This window comes from Nicotiana tabacum, chromosome 4, assembly GCF_000715075.1.
Source record: "Nicotiana tabacum cultivar K326 chromosome 4, ASM71507v2, whole genome shotgun sequence".
Lineage (NCBI taxonomy): Eukaryota > Viridiplantae > Streptophyta > Magnoliopsida > Solanales > Solanaceae > Nicotiana > Nicotiana tabacum.
Genome location: NC_134083.1, coordinates 1,649,575 through 1,667,463, shown reverse-complemented (window position 1 = coordinate 1,667,463; position 17,889 = coordinate 1,649,575). Strand labels below are relative to the sequence as shown.

At 36.2% G+C, this 17,889-nt stretch overlaps 3 protein-coding genes across 3 annotated transcripts; 1 reads left to right on the top strand and 2 right to left on the bottom strand.

Annotated features, from left to right (window-relative positions):
* Positions 1-3,580: 3,580 nt before the first annotated feature.
* LOC107788950 (alanine aminotransferase 2) lies at positions 3,581-10,224 on the bottom strand. The gene is made up of 15 exons (XM_016610696.2): positions 9,797-10,224; positions 9,158-9,208; positions 8,952-9,002; positions 8,754-8,819; positions 8,621-8,682; positions 7,105-7,183; positions 6,919-7,023; positions 6,706-6,816; positions 6,349-6,486; positions 6,127-6,201; positions 5,826-5,946; positions 5,489-5,643; positions 5,052-5,126; positions 4,526-4,729; positions 3,581-3,939 (listed from the first exon to the last, which is right to left on the bottom strand). Exons 1-15 carry the CDS (start codon positions 10,022-10,024, stop codon positions 3,823-3,825), a joined length of 1,638 nt encoding a protein of 545 aa, XP_016466182.1. The 5' UTR covers positions 10,025-10,224; the 3' UTR covers positions 3,581-3,822.
* Positions 10,225-11,397: 1,173 nt separating this feature from the next.
* On the top strand, positions 11,398-11,847 carry LOC107788951 (G-patch domain-containing protein C1486.03-like). The gene has a single exon (XM_016610697.2). It carries the CDS (start codon positions 11,398-11,400, stop codon positions 11,845-11,847), a length of 450 nt encoding a protein of 149 aa, XP_016466183.1.
* A 2,400-nt stretch (positions 11,848-14,247) lies between these two features.
* LOC107788952 (pectinesterase 3) lies at positions 14,248-17,622 on the bottom strand. Its single transcript, XM_016610698.2, has 2 exons — positions 16,336-17,622; positions 14,248-15,097 (listed from the first exon to the last, which is right to left on the bottom strand). Exons 1-2 carry the CDS (start codon positions 17,516-17,518, stop codon positions 14,418-14,420), a joined length of 1,863 nt encoding a protein of 620 aa, XP_016466184.1. The 5' UTR covers positions 17,519-17,622; the 3' UTR covers positions 14,248-14,417.
* Between the last annotated feature and the right edge of the window lie 267 nt (positions 17,623-17,889).

The following is a 17,889-nucleotide window of genomic DNA, read 5'->3' as shown; positions in this document are numbered from 1 at the left end:
TTACCCGATCTTTGGTGATGCAAACTGGTTAAACCAGAGTTATTTACAAATAGGTGCCCTAACGCACCTCAAACCCGTTAGGTGGCGACTCTCTCTCTTTTAACACCCTTCCTTTAAAAGAGTTGTCACGTGTTGAAGCCCGATTTTGTGAGAAAGAAGGAGCGCGACACCCCAAATTCCCATGAACTGGGGACTATGGAAGAGGAATGGGCAGATGCGACCGATGGAGGTGATGTATCAACTATAGGTGGAAGAGTAGATGAAGATGGAAGTGATGTAGCAGTTGTTGGTGTTGGTGAAGGTGGAGATGAAGTTGATGGAGTTGAAGAGTGAAAGGCAGCTGCATCAAATGCAGTACTGGCTGTTGGATGCTCGCCAACCAAAGACGGCAAGGACCCAGTACTCAGCCCCTCAGCACCGATAACAACAATTGGGACCCGAAAACGAGAGTTGGCATTTTCTACCAAATCAGATTCTCCCCAAAGTGCCGAGACATCGTCTTCAGTTGGTGTAACTATCTCAACAGGTCGAGCATCTTGTTGAGATGATGAGGATCATCACCTTATATGTAGAGAAGCTCCTTCATCACTAGTTTCTTCATCATCATCAATTATCACGGTGTCTATGACCGGCCCAGAAGGAGGACCAGCCGTCATCGCCACCGGAGATGACTCGGGGGCATCAGTCTTTGCCCTCTTATTCTTTTCCCCGGTCGCGGAGGAACGTCTTCTCTCTGGTTGTTTATCCTCCGGCCGGGGACTCCGTAAATAAGTGTTTGCCCCCGAAACAGGCCCAGAGATACTTGTTCGAGTAAATATTTCTTGAAGCAGCCTCGCTTCATCAGCATGATCAGCCAAAACGTCCTCTTCGGGGACAGCAACAGAGCCCGCAGGTAGACCTAATTTCCTGAACAAGTCAGAAGGGTTCAACCAAGTTCTCCATATACAAAAATAATGGAATCAAGGTAAATTAAAATTACCATGATTTTTGGCCTTCCACCCGTATTTAAGGGCCAGTTCTTTCCACAAACGATTTTCGGGCGTCGTGACGTCCAAGATCTTCTGAACTCACCGGTCCAAACCTTCCACCACCGATGGGATCCATCGTGTTGTTGAAACATACGAAGGGTGAAGAGTTGATACGGCCATAAAAGAATATCTAGTAAAAAGAAATACTAAACAAAGAGCTTACGGGTGCGGTTATAAGTGGCCGGAAAGGATGTATCCGTTGTCGGAATGATGTCATTGGTAGCGACTGTAACGAACCGTTTCATCCACCCACGGTCGTTGTCATCATCCATGCTAGATAGCAAAGCATGGTGGCCACGCTTGTAGAGGTTTATTATCATTCCCCCGGAAGATTTTGGGAGAATAGAGATTCATCATATGAGCTAAGGTTAGCTCTTCTCCAGTCTCATGGCACAGGCGTACCTGTGCCAAACATACTTGGTAGCGAAGGCAAAACTCCGCAATCACGGAATCAAGCTTTTCGCTCAAAAAAAATGCACCCAAAGTAAAGGGATACATGTAAAAGTATGTGAAACCTTCCTTGGGAATGGTCACTCGCTCCAATAGATCAGGAGCAATGATATCTAAATCATGGCAGCAGCAGTTTTCCTTCACAACATGAATACGGGAAGGACGAATGGAAGAAGGGTACCTGCTAACAGCCCATGTGCGAGGGTTAGATGTATGGAATTTCTCTTCAAGGTCCTTTGTGATACTGAATTTTCTTGGGATGATGGAACCCACCGTTGGAGGAACAAAGTCCTCAGCTTTGTTCTTGTTCTTTGAAGAACCATCACGCTTAGAGGAAGAAGCCATTGAAAAAGAGGAAGGAAAAGGTTTAGTGTTTGAAGAGAATTAGAGAAAGAATGGAAAACAAAGATGCAAATCAAAAGCTCGAGAAATTATAAAACGTAAAGGAAAAGAATGTTGCGTATAAGTAAAATTTTGGCGGCTAATTCATGGCCATGATTACCTCGATAATCGGCAAAAGCTGTGCTGAATCATGTTATGACGCGTGTTCGGGGCATTAAATGCAGAGAGATGTGCGTCTAATCAACTGTCAAGAACCTTCAGAGAGAGTTATAGTAATTCCCGCCAAAAAGGTATTTCTACCAACTTCCCGGTAACATAAAGTTATGTCACCGGAAAGTATGGGGACTATCTGTATAGGGTGAAATATGATATGACACGTGGTCGTCTAAAGGGAGGACACATGGAACCCAAGACAGGGATGGCCGAAGATCGAACGCAGTCATTCCGCTTGTCACCGGAAAGGATAACGTTCATAAAGGTGTGTTAAATACTCTGCGCCCGGTAGCATTTAATAGGGAATATTCTGCAGCATTAAGAGCGACGGTCCGTTACAGAGAATTTGACATTTATGTTCACCGTTACGTCTTCATCAATGACCCTCATAATTGACATTAAAGGAGGGCACGATCCTAGGACCTTCTTCCCAAGACATAGCTATAAATAGTGAGCTCAGTTATCATTGTAAAGGACACGAATTTTCTAAACATATACTACATTCTATACAAAACTTAATACAATCTTACTTTCCTGCTTTTTGATCTCATCATTGATGTGCCCAGAAACCTTGTTCCTCGAACTGTCATCTCTATTGTTTCATCTACATTTTAAGGCTAAGTGTTGTACATTTCTTCAATTATTGCATTATTTCAGGATCAAATTAGTTCACTTGTCTAGAAAACACGTATAAATTCAACTGTACCGTCTTACGGGTAAACAGTTTGGCCGTGTCATTTTTCCTACGGATAATAGTACTGGGAGTACGTACAACATGAAACTAGTCCTGATAACATGATACCTAAACTATCCCTTTCAAAAGACTTCCAAAAATATCAGAATTATATCAATTCTCAGCTAATTGGTCCGCTACTCGGTTAGCTTCTCGAAATAACACTACTCCACTAACATCTAAAATAACACTCTTATTACCAATTTAATTGTCCCTTTTGTTTAGAAAACAATCAGTAAAGTAATTTAGTTTTTATTTTATGTAAATGAATGTCGGTCCTATTGAATTTATTTTGAATAAATTTAAGAAATAAATTTATCTTAGTAATGCATAATGGCTTATCGCATGAGATTAAAAAAAGTACTAATAATATCTTCCGATATATAAAAGCTAAAGAGCTACATCGAATATCTTAACACTAAAACACTCCGATATTACACAGGTAAAACATTTTGTTGTCCGCTCCAAAGAACTGTATTTTCACATCTTGGATTTACTTGTGGAACATATTAATAGAGATTTTGTACAAGATATAGTAAAATGTCCAAGCAGGAAATAAAAGAAATTGTGTTGCCAACATGCTTTCAATTGGTGACCGATTCTTTTCTAAACAGACTGCACTTAAGAATAAAATTATGCTGCATATGCAACCTATCATCAGGAAATATAACTTACCCACAAAACTGGACTTTCTTAACTTGAGTATGGTAATTGAAAGTGACCAAGACTGCCTGCGTTATAAGCTATGATTGCACAAAGACCAATACGTATAAATTTAGATTTACCATATTGACTTTGGCTAAAGCTTGACCTGTTTGGCATACAAAACAATCTTCACATTGATGATCATCTAGAAGGAGAGAAGATCAATGTCAGGTCAAATACAAATAAAACAAGGATAAACAGCCCCCCAATTTGTAGTGCCAAACAATCCTATCAGTTTTCACTACTCAAGTACAACTGTTTCTGGTGAGGATGGAAATAGAACATACAAAGATGTGCTTATTCAAAATTTCTCTATAATCAGGCTGCAATAGAATGTACTCCTATGATTCCTTAGCCGCGGAATTCATCCATGAACTGCTTATGGAAATCTGTAAGACTAGATACAATAGCTGGTATCTTCTCTTCTTGCGGTAATATTGTGCACCTAAAATGCCATGTTCCAGGACGCTACACAGAAGCGACGCAAATACAACAGATTTAGTCAATACCAACAGTTCTCAATAAAGAGTAGTGTAACAAATACCTCTTAGTTTTCAAACAATAAACAGTTTCTTCTCTATAGGAAAGTATTTCTTTTCTTATTAGTTTCTTCTATTAGTAAGGTGATTCTTTTTCAGTACTGCATTCTTCTCGTCCCTATGTCAGCTTCTAGCATCTAAAATTACAATAGAATGAAATTTTAACGTCTACCAGGTATGCAAACTAATCAGCATCTTGACAGAAGGAACGTTTCTCAAATCAGACAAACCTTGATTGCAAAAACAGTTGGTTTTTTCCTATAGAAACAATCCTCCAAAATTGTTCACCCAATTTGTTTTCGCAATTCATTTTTCATTAAACCCTTCTGAAGGTAAAGATTATTGGTTCCCTTCTGAAGGTAAAGATATTCAAACTGTTTAGGAAATGCTTCTTAAGTTTTGTCTGTTGACGTTTAATCATCCAGGTGAAAGTTTTTTGGAAATTAGTGGTGACAGTTACCAACCATAATAATACTAGGAATAGCATGAAGCAGGTGGTAAAATATAACAATCACCTGGCCAAATCCAGACCCAGGGACAACAACAATTCCAGTGGCATTGAGGAGGCGTCGAGCATAAAAGGCATCTGGTGCAGTTTTAGCTTCTTCTGCTGCTTTTATTGCTTTAGCTGGTAAGTTAATACGTGGAAATAGATACATTGCGCCCTCTGCTTTATTGCATGTTACACCCTCCAAACTGTTGAATGCATCTTCTAGTGTCTGTTGACAAATTAGTCAAAAAAACTTGCCAAACAGAGGAGAAAAATAGAAAATGTACCAATTGGACAGATAAAATTCGCCATAAGGAAGCAAAAAATTTAGATATACCATTTTTGAAATGCTGAGATGAAACTCTAGAGGAAATTATTTTGGGACAACTTTTTTTGAGAAAATTTCAGGCATCATTTCTGCTTCCTACTTTAACCAGCTCTTCTTTTTTTAGATGCAAGGTTCATGATACAAAAACAACTCCCACTACTTCACCAAAACAAACTAGTTTATTATTTAGTCACCACTAGTTGTATGTGCTAATGCTACTGACCTTTGCACGCCTTGCCAAGGATGAGAGTATAGCTTCTTTCTCAGCACTAAAAGACTCGTATGATTCATCACCCACCTGCAGAAAACAATAGAGCAGTCCTGTTAGTCAAGCATCTATAACACAGATACGAGGAACCTCACAACAAGCATCAAGTTTATAGTCAAAGCTGAATGCATATCACTGTAGTGACATCTAATGTTTAGCTCACACCACATTAAAGAGTGTGATACACCTACATAAATTAAACCATTGAGGTACTCGTTCTAGTTATAGATTCTATAACTACCACTACCAAAATATTCAGACTAATGAGGGTGGCGACCCCACTCCTATTAACAGCTGCACCTCAATCCCAAGCTATCTGAGGTCGTCTCAATATCAATTTTACTCCTTTCGGGGAATGCAATGCCATGTATTACACAAACAGCATTACCAACCTTTGGGGGGCTCATGACGAGGCTTGCAAGAATCTGACCAGAAATGTTGGAACACAGATTGACAGATGCCACTTTGTATATCTGTTCCCTTATCTCAGGGCTAAATCCAGTGACCTCCATGTAACCTCCTCGCTTTCCACACTCTCCATAAAATCCTAAAGCCAGTAAGGGAAGTTAGCAAAAGCCAAGGATTAAAGAATATAATAAATCAGAAGCTTTTGTGAAAATGAAAACCCGCCCCTTTCCCCCTTCTCCCCCACAACTTCGTAAGATGCAGACAAACGAAAGAGAAAGACCACCAACAAAAGAGGGATGGATGGAGGGTAGTACGATCTACCTTTTGACACAGACTGAAAAGAAACTAAAGAGATGTCCTTTTCTCCAAATCCCATAGAGCGAGCAATTTTCTTAAACGAGTGGAACTGCTTCTCAGGCACATAAACATTTTCCTGATACACCTGCATGAGTTCCACAAGATATGAGAGGACTTACAATTTTAGAATTAATTGCACAATACTCAGGAATGAAAAAATTGTGACCCCCCTCAAACAAGTGGCAGAATCACTGGGAAATTCCCATGGAAGGAAAAGAATTTGCCAGAATCAAGCAAAGAAGCATCTAGAGGGAAATAAACTCACTTCATCCGCCAAAAGAACGAGGCCTTCTTTCTTGCAGAATTTCACAATATCTCGTTGGTTGGCCTCAGCAAGAACCTAAGGTATACATAGAAGCCATTCATGCTACATATAAACATTCTGAAATATTATTGGGAAAGGGAAGACCAGCATTTTCCACCACAGTAAGTTCTTCCTAAATGACGTAAATCAATGATGAAATTCCAAAATCTAATAAACCATTACCTGCCCAGTTGGGTTGCCTGGATTGATCACAACCAAAGCCCTAACTTTAATACCCTTGGATTTTGCAGTTTTCAGCTGATTCTCAAGCTCTGAGATCTCCAATCCCCATCCTGTTTCTTCATCAAGATAATAGGGAACCTAAAATACCAAATAAAAGCATACATAAGAGGCTCCTGTGTGGATCACCTTCAACTGAATAGTAAGTCAATCAGATCAGCTCTCATTAATAAAAGTTTACAATAATCTCTTCCAGAAGTAGGTTAACCTAGCCTATTAATTAATTTTTTTATTAAAAGATCTAATAGTTGCATTCACAACTAGCACTGATCAACTTTAAACTGAAGAAAATGCACGTACAAGAGTGCCACCATGGAGGGCAATTGAAGCGGAATAAAGTGGATATTGAGGGATAGGACAGAGAATTCCATCATTCTCTGACCCAATGAGCAACTGCATCATCATGTGAACCTGAATAGAAGATGAAGAACCAATATTATCAATATCTTGCTATTCTTTTAGTTACTTCTCTCAAAGCTGTACGAATAACTATTTGAGATCAAAATAATTTACCGCTGGGCTTGCACCATCAGTCAAGAAAATATCATTTGGATCAGCAGGGAAGCCATCGCGAGCTTCAATACCAGATGCAATTGTATCACGTAATCCTTTGACGCCCTAGATTTAGCAAGCACAAGAGTAAGTTCTATGGTTATACTGGCTGCAAATCTAGGACAATACAACAGAAGATATAGTCACCTGACTGTGGCTGTATGCACCTGTAGCTCTGCCAGGAATTTGATCGAGGATCTGGAAAGCTCGTTCAATTGAATCCGCACTACAAAACAAAGAGAGAATGAAAGACATCACATATCAATTTCTTGCAGTTACCGACCGGTTCTATGAGACGTAGTTCAGAAATCTCCTTTTCCCTATCATAGGTAGAAGGACAATGCTATTTAGCAAAATCCTGTAGAACATGGCTGAAGTTGATTCAAATTCTTCACCATATTCCTTTATTGGTAACCAATGTTTCAAACAAATGTCCATGCAAAAGGATTTTGCTTCTATTTGGGTGCAAGTCATAATCAACACCATACTATTAAGGGAAAGGAAATGCTCAAAAAAAGAACCTATCAACTAAAATATACAAACGTTTTGAAAACAAAAAGTGAATGGCTATAATTTAATGACACTGCATTGCACAGATTTCATAGAATAAGGAAAAAATAAGAGTTTGATTATAGCCAATTGAATTTTTACTTCACAAAAACCACAAAATGTGCCTACATTTTGAAGCTAAAACTGAAACAATACCCATAGGCATTAGGCACAAATAAAACAGATCAATTATCTAAAAATGTTGACCATCAGAAATTTTAAGTTATCAACTTAGAGCTTCTCAATCATCACAACCCTCCACATCATATTAATCTATTAGCTTAAAAGCCATACATTTCACTTTTGTCAGGCCTCAAGAATATTACTTGATATGCCAAGATGACACGAAACTCAAGTACATGTGATCTGACGGCAAGGGATTTATGATCATAAACCAACACTATAGCACTCCGGGCTATGCCTAATGTCCCGAGTTGCATGCTCCCTTTGGGCCTTGGGGACTTGCACTTTTTACGTGAGCCCAGGGCATTCTATGGATAATGGACAAGGAGGAACTTCCAATTTGTGTGAAGAAGGGGAATGCAACATTAAAAGCAAACTGATATGGAGAGACGATTGCAACATTATCACAAACCTTATTTACAAGCTAAATAATTGATCGGGACTTTGGGAGGCAAAAATAGCTGTTGCGTTATATCTCTTTTATAAAAATTCTGTTATCCTCGTGTAATATTAAAAAAAGGTAGTTGATTTATCGAAAAGAAAAAAAAATGAAAACTTTGTAATAATGCCACAAACATTTCATCCTATATTGACGGCTCACTTCACCCTCATAGTTCACTTTTGATAACTTGCATCAATTACAATAACATCACTTGGTTTTATAAGTTAGTAGTTTGACTTCAAAAAATTAAAAAGAATACAATCATTAAAATTTGATGCAAATTGTTTACCGTTCAATATCAAGGACGAAGGATTCCATCAGTAGCAGGAAATTTAACTGTACCATGTTTGAAACGTACAGGAGAATTCATTGGTTTTATGGAAATTAGTCATGTCAATTCCACTTCTTCAGAAATCTATAGAAACTAAGGTACATGAATTGTTTCACTGAGCTACAAGGTGCAGCGAGGTTGATAGACAAACTTCATACCTGAACAGACCTTGTGTTTCACTTTTGTCCAAAATAACTGGATGGTCACATAATGCAAGGACCTAATAAAGGAAGACGTTGCTCGATGAGACAGAAAACAAACATAATCTAGAATCAAACAATTTATACCCACCTCCCTAAAGAAAGTAATAGGCTGCTGAGCCAAGGATTGAGGATTTCCAATATTGCAGTATAATATCTGCATGAATTAGAGGAATGTAAGAAAAGATCAAGACAACAATAACACTCCAGGTCACCTATATTACGCTTTGTTACAAGGGATAGAAGAAAAATCCGTTAAAATCTGCAATATTATAACAAGAGTTGGTACCTCATCAAAGGGATGAGAGCCTGGATTATCCTTGAGGTCTTGATGTAATTTCTGCATGACGATACATCACAAAGGGAAACGTACTTTTATTTGGATTTGTAAGGTTAAGCATGCCCATAAAAATAATGGTGCAAGTGCAACTAACAAGATTCTGAAATTCAGATTGATAATTCCAGCTAGTGTGCAAAATGGAGTTCCGAAACTACCTGAGCAAGGTTGACAATTTCTCCACGGACAGCATACTCACATTTCAAAACCTGAAACCAACAATAAGTTAAACTACATCAAGTAAGTTGACTCTAGAAACACCAGTAAAATCTTACATCAGAGAGGGCAAATACATAAAAAGAACCTACTTTAGGAAAGATAGTAAAAAAGACGTCACACTCACCAGTAGTAGAAATTTTTTGACAGTTGCTATCAGGATAATTAAAGTGGTCTAGACCTAGTAATATTAACCATTAAACAACAACAACAACAACCCAGTGTAGTGTGTGCGCAGACCTTACCACTGAGCCTGTTAGAGAGGCTGTTTCCAACAGACCTGCAAGAACTCCCCATTTGGGTGACTCGAACTCACAAAAAAACAGACAAATAAAACACTGAATTGGTAGTTGGACCAAAATAGAGGAATTATAACCAAGAACCGAATATATAGCATTAGTGAAAAGCAAAAAGGGTAAACCACTATTTTACACTGAAAACTAATTAAATGTATTTGTAAAGAAATCAATTACTAGGAAACGATTGAAAATCACAAAATTGGGTCGAACTAAAAACCGGCAAGTCAACAAGGGCAAAAGCAGAAAAAAATAAATAAAAAAGTATAAGAACAGCTGGAATACCTTTGGATTAAGGTTGTTAAGAGTCACCGGAGTAGATGAATAATCGGAAGCCATTGAATCAGAAGGAGCTGTGTGAAGAATGGACAAGAAACGAAGAACAGAAGCTGATTGAGGGGAAGAGGTGCGGCGTTGTAACACGCAAGTAGTAGTACTACTACTAGGAGAAGAATAGGTGGTCCTGGTTTTAGTGATGAGATTTTTGGCTTTGTCAGCTACGAATCTCCGCATTGTGCAATTCTGAACAATGGGCGGAGAGTTAAACAGCGGTTAAAGTGTTAAGATTCCAAGAATTTTTTACCGCTGTTTACACGAATCCAGTGCTTTTTGACTTTCTGCCCACGTTACAACATTGGCTTAGGATTAGTACGAAACTCTCTGACAATGTATTCTGACTCATTGATATAGCCTCCGCCGCCCACTGTATCTATATTTTAGTGGCAGTACTCTGTTCCAGTTGTTAAAGCTATTTACATTTTTGTCCGTTTCAAAAAAGTTAGCTTTTTTAAATTTATAAATAATTTTGCTTAAAATTATCATTATATCTTTAATGAGAAATTTTTATAATCGCACAAATAGTATGACGTTATTTTTTTTATTTTATTACCGTTGTTTTGTCCCTTCACATAAAATACCTCGTCAATTCTCCTAAATTACAGCAATAAAAATTGCACCTCAACTTCAAATTAGTTAAACAGACATACAGAATCTCGAATTTAGTTTGGATTCATTTAAACGCATTATTTTCTATAATATTCAATAATTTAAAATATTCTAGAGATATTTGACTTAATCATATGACTGTATGACATACAGGATTTTCAATCATAACTTAAAAGGAAGAAAAACGTATACTCAATACCAACAAAATACCATACTCAATCTATAAATATATTTAGAGAATTTTGCAGAAAAACCGCATTCGATTGAAGTTTTGGCATAATGAACTGCTAATTTCATAAAGCATATTCCTGTGGGTTAAAAGAATGTTGTTTACCTATGTAATTTAAGGATACAATGACAATATCTTAATCAATGCAATTTGATTTTAGAAATCTGATTACTTGAGTTGGACTTCTAATATTATTCATGTATGTTGAAAATTAAATTAAAATTAATTAGTATTCCTAAGTTGTGTAGGATTTGGTATTTGGCAGTTTATTAAATTCATGTCTAGTTAGATTTATTTATATAGTTCTTATTGAAATTGGTTTTGTTAATCTAGTCAAATTTGGTTTGTAGTATTATAAATAGGGGTGTTGTTACTTATTTTCTTATAGAGAGATTCAAGCGTTTCTGAATTGTGAAAAAGTCTCATAAAATATTCTCTCTAGTTTGATAAATTTATTCTATATACCTTATAGTGGAGTTTTTTGATTGTGCCTAAATTATTTTTCGGGTATTTCAATCTTTCAAATTGGTAAAAGAGCATTGATACCAATTTGCAGAGATAATTTTTTTAGTTTAAGGAGGTGGTCGTTGTAGAGTCGGTGACTCAGATTTCTTCCATCTTTTGCTGTTTAGAAGGAATTTTTGGCTTCTATATTTTTTCGATTCTGGCTTCTGCTCTTAGGAGCGAGAAATAGGAAAGTGAATTCAAAGATATGAGATCGGGTGGAGGAGGAGTAGAATATGAATCCGCCGGTTTGGGAATGTCTACGAGTTATGCTGCAACGTGTGCTTCTTTAACCTCAATTCCTATTCATTCCTCCAACCTTGGTTTTAAGTTGTTGAAAAAGTATGGCTGGAGAGAAGGAACTGGACTTGGCATTGCTGAACAGGGCAGATTGGAGCCCGTGCCAGTTTATATCAAGAAAAATAAGAGAGGGTTGGGAGCAGAGAAGTCAAAGAAGGCAGCAGAGCACCTTAAAAGTTCCGGGCTTTTCTTGGGGCGGAAGATTGTAAAAGATGGGGAGAAAGAAAAAGCGTCTCATGTACAGAAAACAAAGGGAATCTCTAAAAAGATGAAGAAAGTATTCGAGTTTGAGAACCGCATGCAAGAAAAAGAATTTGAGCGAGCAATTTTTAGGGAGTTCTGGCCAGATAATGTTTAGTTCGTCCCCTGGTCTAATGAACAAAACTCAACTACGCTTTAGAATATAAATGTACATTTGCATGAATAATTTTTACGAAAATGACTCCTTTTCATCTTTTGTTGAAGTTTACTCTACTTTATGTAGTAGTTGATAAGTGATGCTATACAAATCAAGTACCAAACAAATAGAAGCTCATTTATACACTTATCATTATAGTATTTCTTCTTCCACCGAATTTCGCTTTGCGTGTCTCATGCAAAAACTAACATGAAGTTTTGAATTAATATTTGGAGTAAAGTGTAATAAAATATTCAGGCTAGTTATAATATGCTTAAATGAAGAATAATGCCAACAGAATTAAATGAATATTTTTTTCGCTTACGAACAGGGTATCTGCAAGGGTTTGGAAAGAAAAGCAAGGCAAAAGGCTCCCGTCTCTAAATATATAGTTTTATACTTTTACACCATTAATTAATGGAGTTTTATGACTAAATTTTCATTAAATTTCGAGCACTATCGTTGGATACAAAATGACAAAGCCTAGCTGCTCCGTTGAGAACTTTCAACTCCTTTTCCGTTACTCGATCTTATCTGTCCCTTTATATTACACCGTCTTTATCAACTTCCCTGTAAAATAACAATCATTTAGAAAGGCCTAGAGTGCTATCAAACCATTTTGTTTACTTCAATCGACTACAGCTCTTGGGTTGTTGCAACAAAATATGTACTAAAATAAAAGATGACCATATATTTCATCTCTTTTTTTTTATGGTATGTGGCACTATCTTTATATTAATTTATTTTAAAAGGAATTGCATATCTTTTTATTTGAAACAGTTAACGGCTTGTTTAAAGTAATATTTTATGGCGTGATAATTTAAGACTTTTAGTTTATTTGGCCAAATTTCTAAAATATGCTTATTTAGAAAAATGATTTACCGTTACAGTAATTTGCAAAAAAATACATTTAGAGAGTAATAGTTTGTGTTGAATAATCAATTTAAAAATTACTTTTGGTAATATATTAGAACAACAATTTGTGTTTCAGGGAAAAAACTTTTTAAGCTTTTAAAAAATAGTTTATGGTACTACTTAAAAGTACTTATTTTTTCTAAAAGCTCGAACTAACACTTTAAATCTCTAAAATAAATATTTGTTTAAACAATAACCACTTTTGATTTCCAAAAAACTTGGCCAAGTAGGCTATAGGTTGTCTTTGGAGAACATGGCCCAAATGTCAAATACCTTCAAAACTCCATTGGACCATGAAGAGCTATTATTCCCTTCATTAAACACTATAGGGTGACTACCTAACTATGGAGTCTCGACCATTTCTTCCTTAACTTGTCTTTCAATCAAGGTAGAGCCAGCATTTCAAGCTTACGAGTATAAAATTTTAATCGCTTTAAGTTACTGGGTTAGAAATTAATAATTTATATATATTTAACAAATTTTTTAAAACAAATATAGGGTTCAAACCAAAGCTACTGGGTTCGGCCGAACCTGTTCTTCGCACTCTAGCTCCTCCCACCATCCCTCTTTATTTACAAACCAGTACAAACCGAATTAGAAAACCACACCAAATCAAAAAGTCAAACTAAATCGATTAAAAACCCCGATTAGGTTTGGTATGAATTGGTTTGGTATTGAGTAAAAAATCTGAACCAAACCGACATATAAATATATAATTTTTATATATACTTTTAAGATTTTATATAGAATTTTCTTTAAAAAAATATCTAGAAATATTTGTGATTCTCTTGTGGAATATAATATTTATTTAATAGAATATGAAGTGCTCCATATTTATTAACCTTAAATAATGGGTTGTATGATTACTTTTTATCAAGTGTTACTCAAAATGTGTCAACCTCTTTGTTCTTCCATTTTCATGTCATGTGTTAAGATCTATTAAATTCTTATATCTTTTTCGAATGTGAAGTGATTAGTATTATTTAGGTATCATATTGATTTTTATGTTTAATTACTAAATTTGGTTAACCTTGAAAGTGTATATCAACGAAAAATTATTGTCAGACAACTAAAAAAATAACCATTATGTGTTGCTAAAAAAATTCTCCCATAAAAATATTTTAATAAATAATATGTTTGTCAATTTTTATATTTTTTTACTAAATATATATTTACTTTTGAAAAAATTTAACAAAGTAAGATTGAAATATAAGTAACGAAAAACCCGAAAAATCCAATAAAATCGAATCAATCCAAACCGATATAATTGATTTGGTTTGATTTTGATAAAAACTGAATTAACCCGGTCCATGTACACTCCTGACCAAAAGGAAAGAAAGAAAAGGCGTTAAAAAGGAAGGCGAAACTATCTTTAAACGAATTAATGATAGTTTCCGCTATTTGTTACTGATATTTTAATCTTGCAAAGTAAATCATGTGTGTCAGTTTTCTTCACATAATGATAGTACACTGCTAATTTCATAGAATTACAAGCATATTCCTGTGGGTTAAAAGAATGTTGTTGCGAGAAAAAGAATACACATAGTACATTGCAAAATAACTGATTTCAAATAAAAAGAAACTGATGTTTTTTACTTCCTAGAGAAGCAACCGTCTTACAAGGAGGAATCAAAGACCACTGCTGTATCTGGTAACCAAGTATCTCCTTGTATGAGAGACTGTACTGTGAACTTGGCGGCCTGAGCTGGTGTGATACTGGACTTATAACCAGCCCATTTGACCCTTTGGGCCACACCTGCACCTGGGCCTGTGTTTTGGTATTCGGCATAGAAAATGGTGTCGGCGGGCTCTACGCCTCGAACCCATTCAATCCAACCTACAGGATGCAAGAAGGAAGCAATATTCGACTGCATAATGACGGTAGTCGAATATTGCTTCCAAGGCCTGCCCAAATATGTTGGAGCAGTGAGATCATCCAATGGTGACAAATCACATTTTTGAATAGACATGCCTGAGTTCTGATTTGGGTCTTTTTTCCCTTGGGCCGTAATGGTAACAAACTGATTGCGCAGGGGCTGCCTGGGCTGGATTTTACAACTTTGGAAAACAACTGCGGCACTACCAAAGATAAAATCAATGGTGCCTGTAATGTCACATTCGCGGTAAAATTGACGATTGGAGTGAGCATAGAGTGTGTCTTGGAAGCCATCAAAGAGGCACCTGTAAAATACAGAGTGATCGGACTGCGATCGCATGGCCACGGCCTGATGTTTCGCTGCTCCAGCAGTGTTCTTGAATGCCATGTCTCTGGCTATGAATCCTCTACCAGCAACAGCTGATACAATTACAAATTGAACCAATCTTTAGCAGGTAAAATTGCTAACTGTACCTCAACACATACACAACTTAGCTAGCGCTTAGATATACATTTAGTTGAAACTTGACAAATGAGCTTTCGTGGGTTGAAAAATATATTTTGGAAGTTAAAAGTTGTATTTGGACAAACTTCAAAATAAGCTGCGAAAATCTATGGCTAAAGGGGGTCCTTAATTTAGCAGGTCTGCTTAAGTTGCAGCCAATTCTTTACTGTCCTTGACTATTTTTCTATCTCATTTTTCACTAGAAGTGACAAGGCAGGCTAAATCCAAAAGGGGACAGGAAAAATGGTCAATCTACAATGATGTACACAGGATGCCATTTTAATAAGCATGTTACTTTGTGAATGTCTAAGCTAACCCACTAGTCAGCAAGTGATTTGACATGGATGAGCAAATTGAGGCATCAAATCACATGGCTACAAAACAAAAGCCATGTGCCATTCTGATGACACACTGAATCGTCTTGATAAGGCCATCTACCCCACATGCTAACATAGCTTAACATGATTCCACGCGTTCGCTATTCGATGTACCAAGCAATTCAATATTTGGACATATATTTTATTTCAACCTAGTTGAAATTTTACGCGTGGAATAAAAGATTTCACCCAAAAATCGCTTGAATTTGAAATTTTTTAAATTTTTTCCTCAAAATATAATCATATTTCATAACAAATAATGTTTTCATAAAATTTTTGAAAAATTAAAATCAAAATTTATGATCAAACTGGAGCTTAAACATTTAAATAGGTATAGCCGCAAAAACAAAACAGAAAAAGAAATGCAAGAAAGAAAACATGAGAGTCAATTTCTTATACATAGCTCCTTTTGACAAAAATCCTATAAAACTGTTGATAGACTTCATTTTCTTCAACCAACAGAGTTTACCCTTCCTTTAATCTTGTACATTTTTAATCAGCTACACTAATTTTAAAACAAGAGGAAGATCTAAATAATTCCACTAAAAATATGATTCAGTTGTCTAATGTAGTAGTTAACCATGTAAGTTCAATAACAATTAATTTTGAATTTCTATTACTAACCCAAACGGCATTGTTGTTAGTAACAAAAGCTCAAATGCATTTGTGTTTAGTGTGAAATTACCGCTTGAATTTGATTTTAGACAGATAAAATAGCAAGAAATTAACGGAAAATTTGTCTAATGGCATATTAGAGGTGAAAGATGAAAACTTACCAAATGTGGCCGTATCAAAAGTTGGAGTTCCATCAATGAAATTCAAGCTGCCGGAAACAATGGTCTTAGTTTTGCCATCTCCGTACATCATCACATTCCAAATAGATTTGTCCATTCTCACAGTTTCAACATATTCACCCGCTTTCACATATATCACAAATCTTACTTTATTCTTCTTAGGCACCCTTTTCACCGCCTCTTGAATAGTCAGTACATTTCCTGTTCCATCTTTTGCCACTGTCACATCTGGTTTCGGATTAACCTCTTGCAAAAGTCTCCTATCACCGGGCCGAACCCATTCGGGAAACTCATTGCTCAACAATTTCCTGTGAATTGGAATGTTGTATTGACCAAGAATTCCCAAAATATTAACCACAATAGCTAAACTGTTACTAGCATATTCAGTTGAGTTTTTCATTAAAAGCTTAACATCGTTCACAAATGTAGCATTCATTTCTTCAAGTGCATCCAAACATGTTTCTTGATCTGTTAATGTTGAGCTCAACCAAGTCTTGAGGTCATCAATTTTTGGTCCTGAAAGCAACTTCTGGCCTTCGTTCACATTTACTGATGAAACAGAGTCGTTGAGCTTATCGATTGCATCGTCAAATACACTCTCACAGACTTCAAGAGCGCGCTGTACTTTAGGTTCTTTAGTCAATTTGGACCAATTTTGTTGTACCGAAGACAAATTGACTAGGGAATCTTTGGCAAGTTTTAAAGAAAGAATAAATAGCGTTTCTGGGTCAGTGGTATTTGAGGCTGCTAAATTAGATAAACTTGAAAAGCAAGAATCTTTGTACTCAGTTACGCTACAGAGAGCTTCTAAGGATTGGGCAGTAGAGGTAGTTGAAGGGATTTGCTTTGAGTTGGAGGAGTCTTTTTGGTTATTTTTGTGAACAACTGTTCCAACAACTATGGCTACAACTGCAATGAGGAGAAGAATGGCAGAGACAATTAAGATAATGAGACGCTTACGTGTTTTTTTCCTGAAAGCTTGTTCTTCTACTTCGTCCACTTTGCCATAGCCTTTGAAAGACTTGATTGTATCCATTAGATCAGAAAAAAGATTGAAAATTTGAGATTCTTTATCAGATTTTGTAACTTTAAATGGGAATGTGAGGGTTGGAATTTGGAGAAGTGCGTGTATACAGAGCTTTTTTCTTTGTGTCGTAGGTGACATGTACTGATGTCTGATTCTGGTGTGATTTTTATACAAAGTTTTAGGAGACAAATGGGCTTTCACTTTTTCCTAGATGCTTCTGCCTTTAAGATCTCACTCCTGCAATAATTTAGTGTCACAAGTTATCACTTCATTTTATTAATTATTAAACCAACATAAACATAATTGCAGTCTTCTTAGTTCTTTCGTGAAGCAGAATGAGCAACAGGATTTAATAATTATTTGGTGTTGGGTTGTAAAATCCACTTGCATAATTTGACGTTTCGACATGTAGTAAATAGTAATATATAAACCCTGCTTGTTTGTGAAAGTGAAAACAAAAATTTGAACCAAAAATTTTCTATTTGAATTGTGGTTTGAAAGTGTATTTT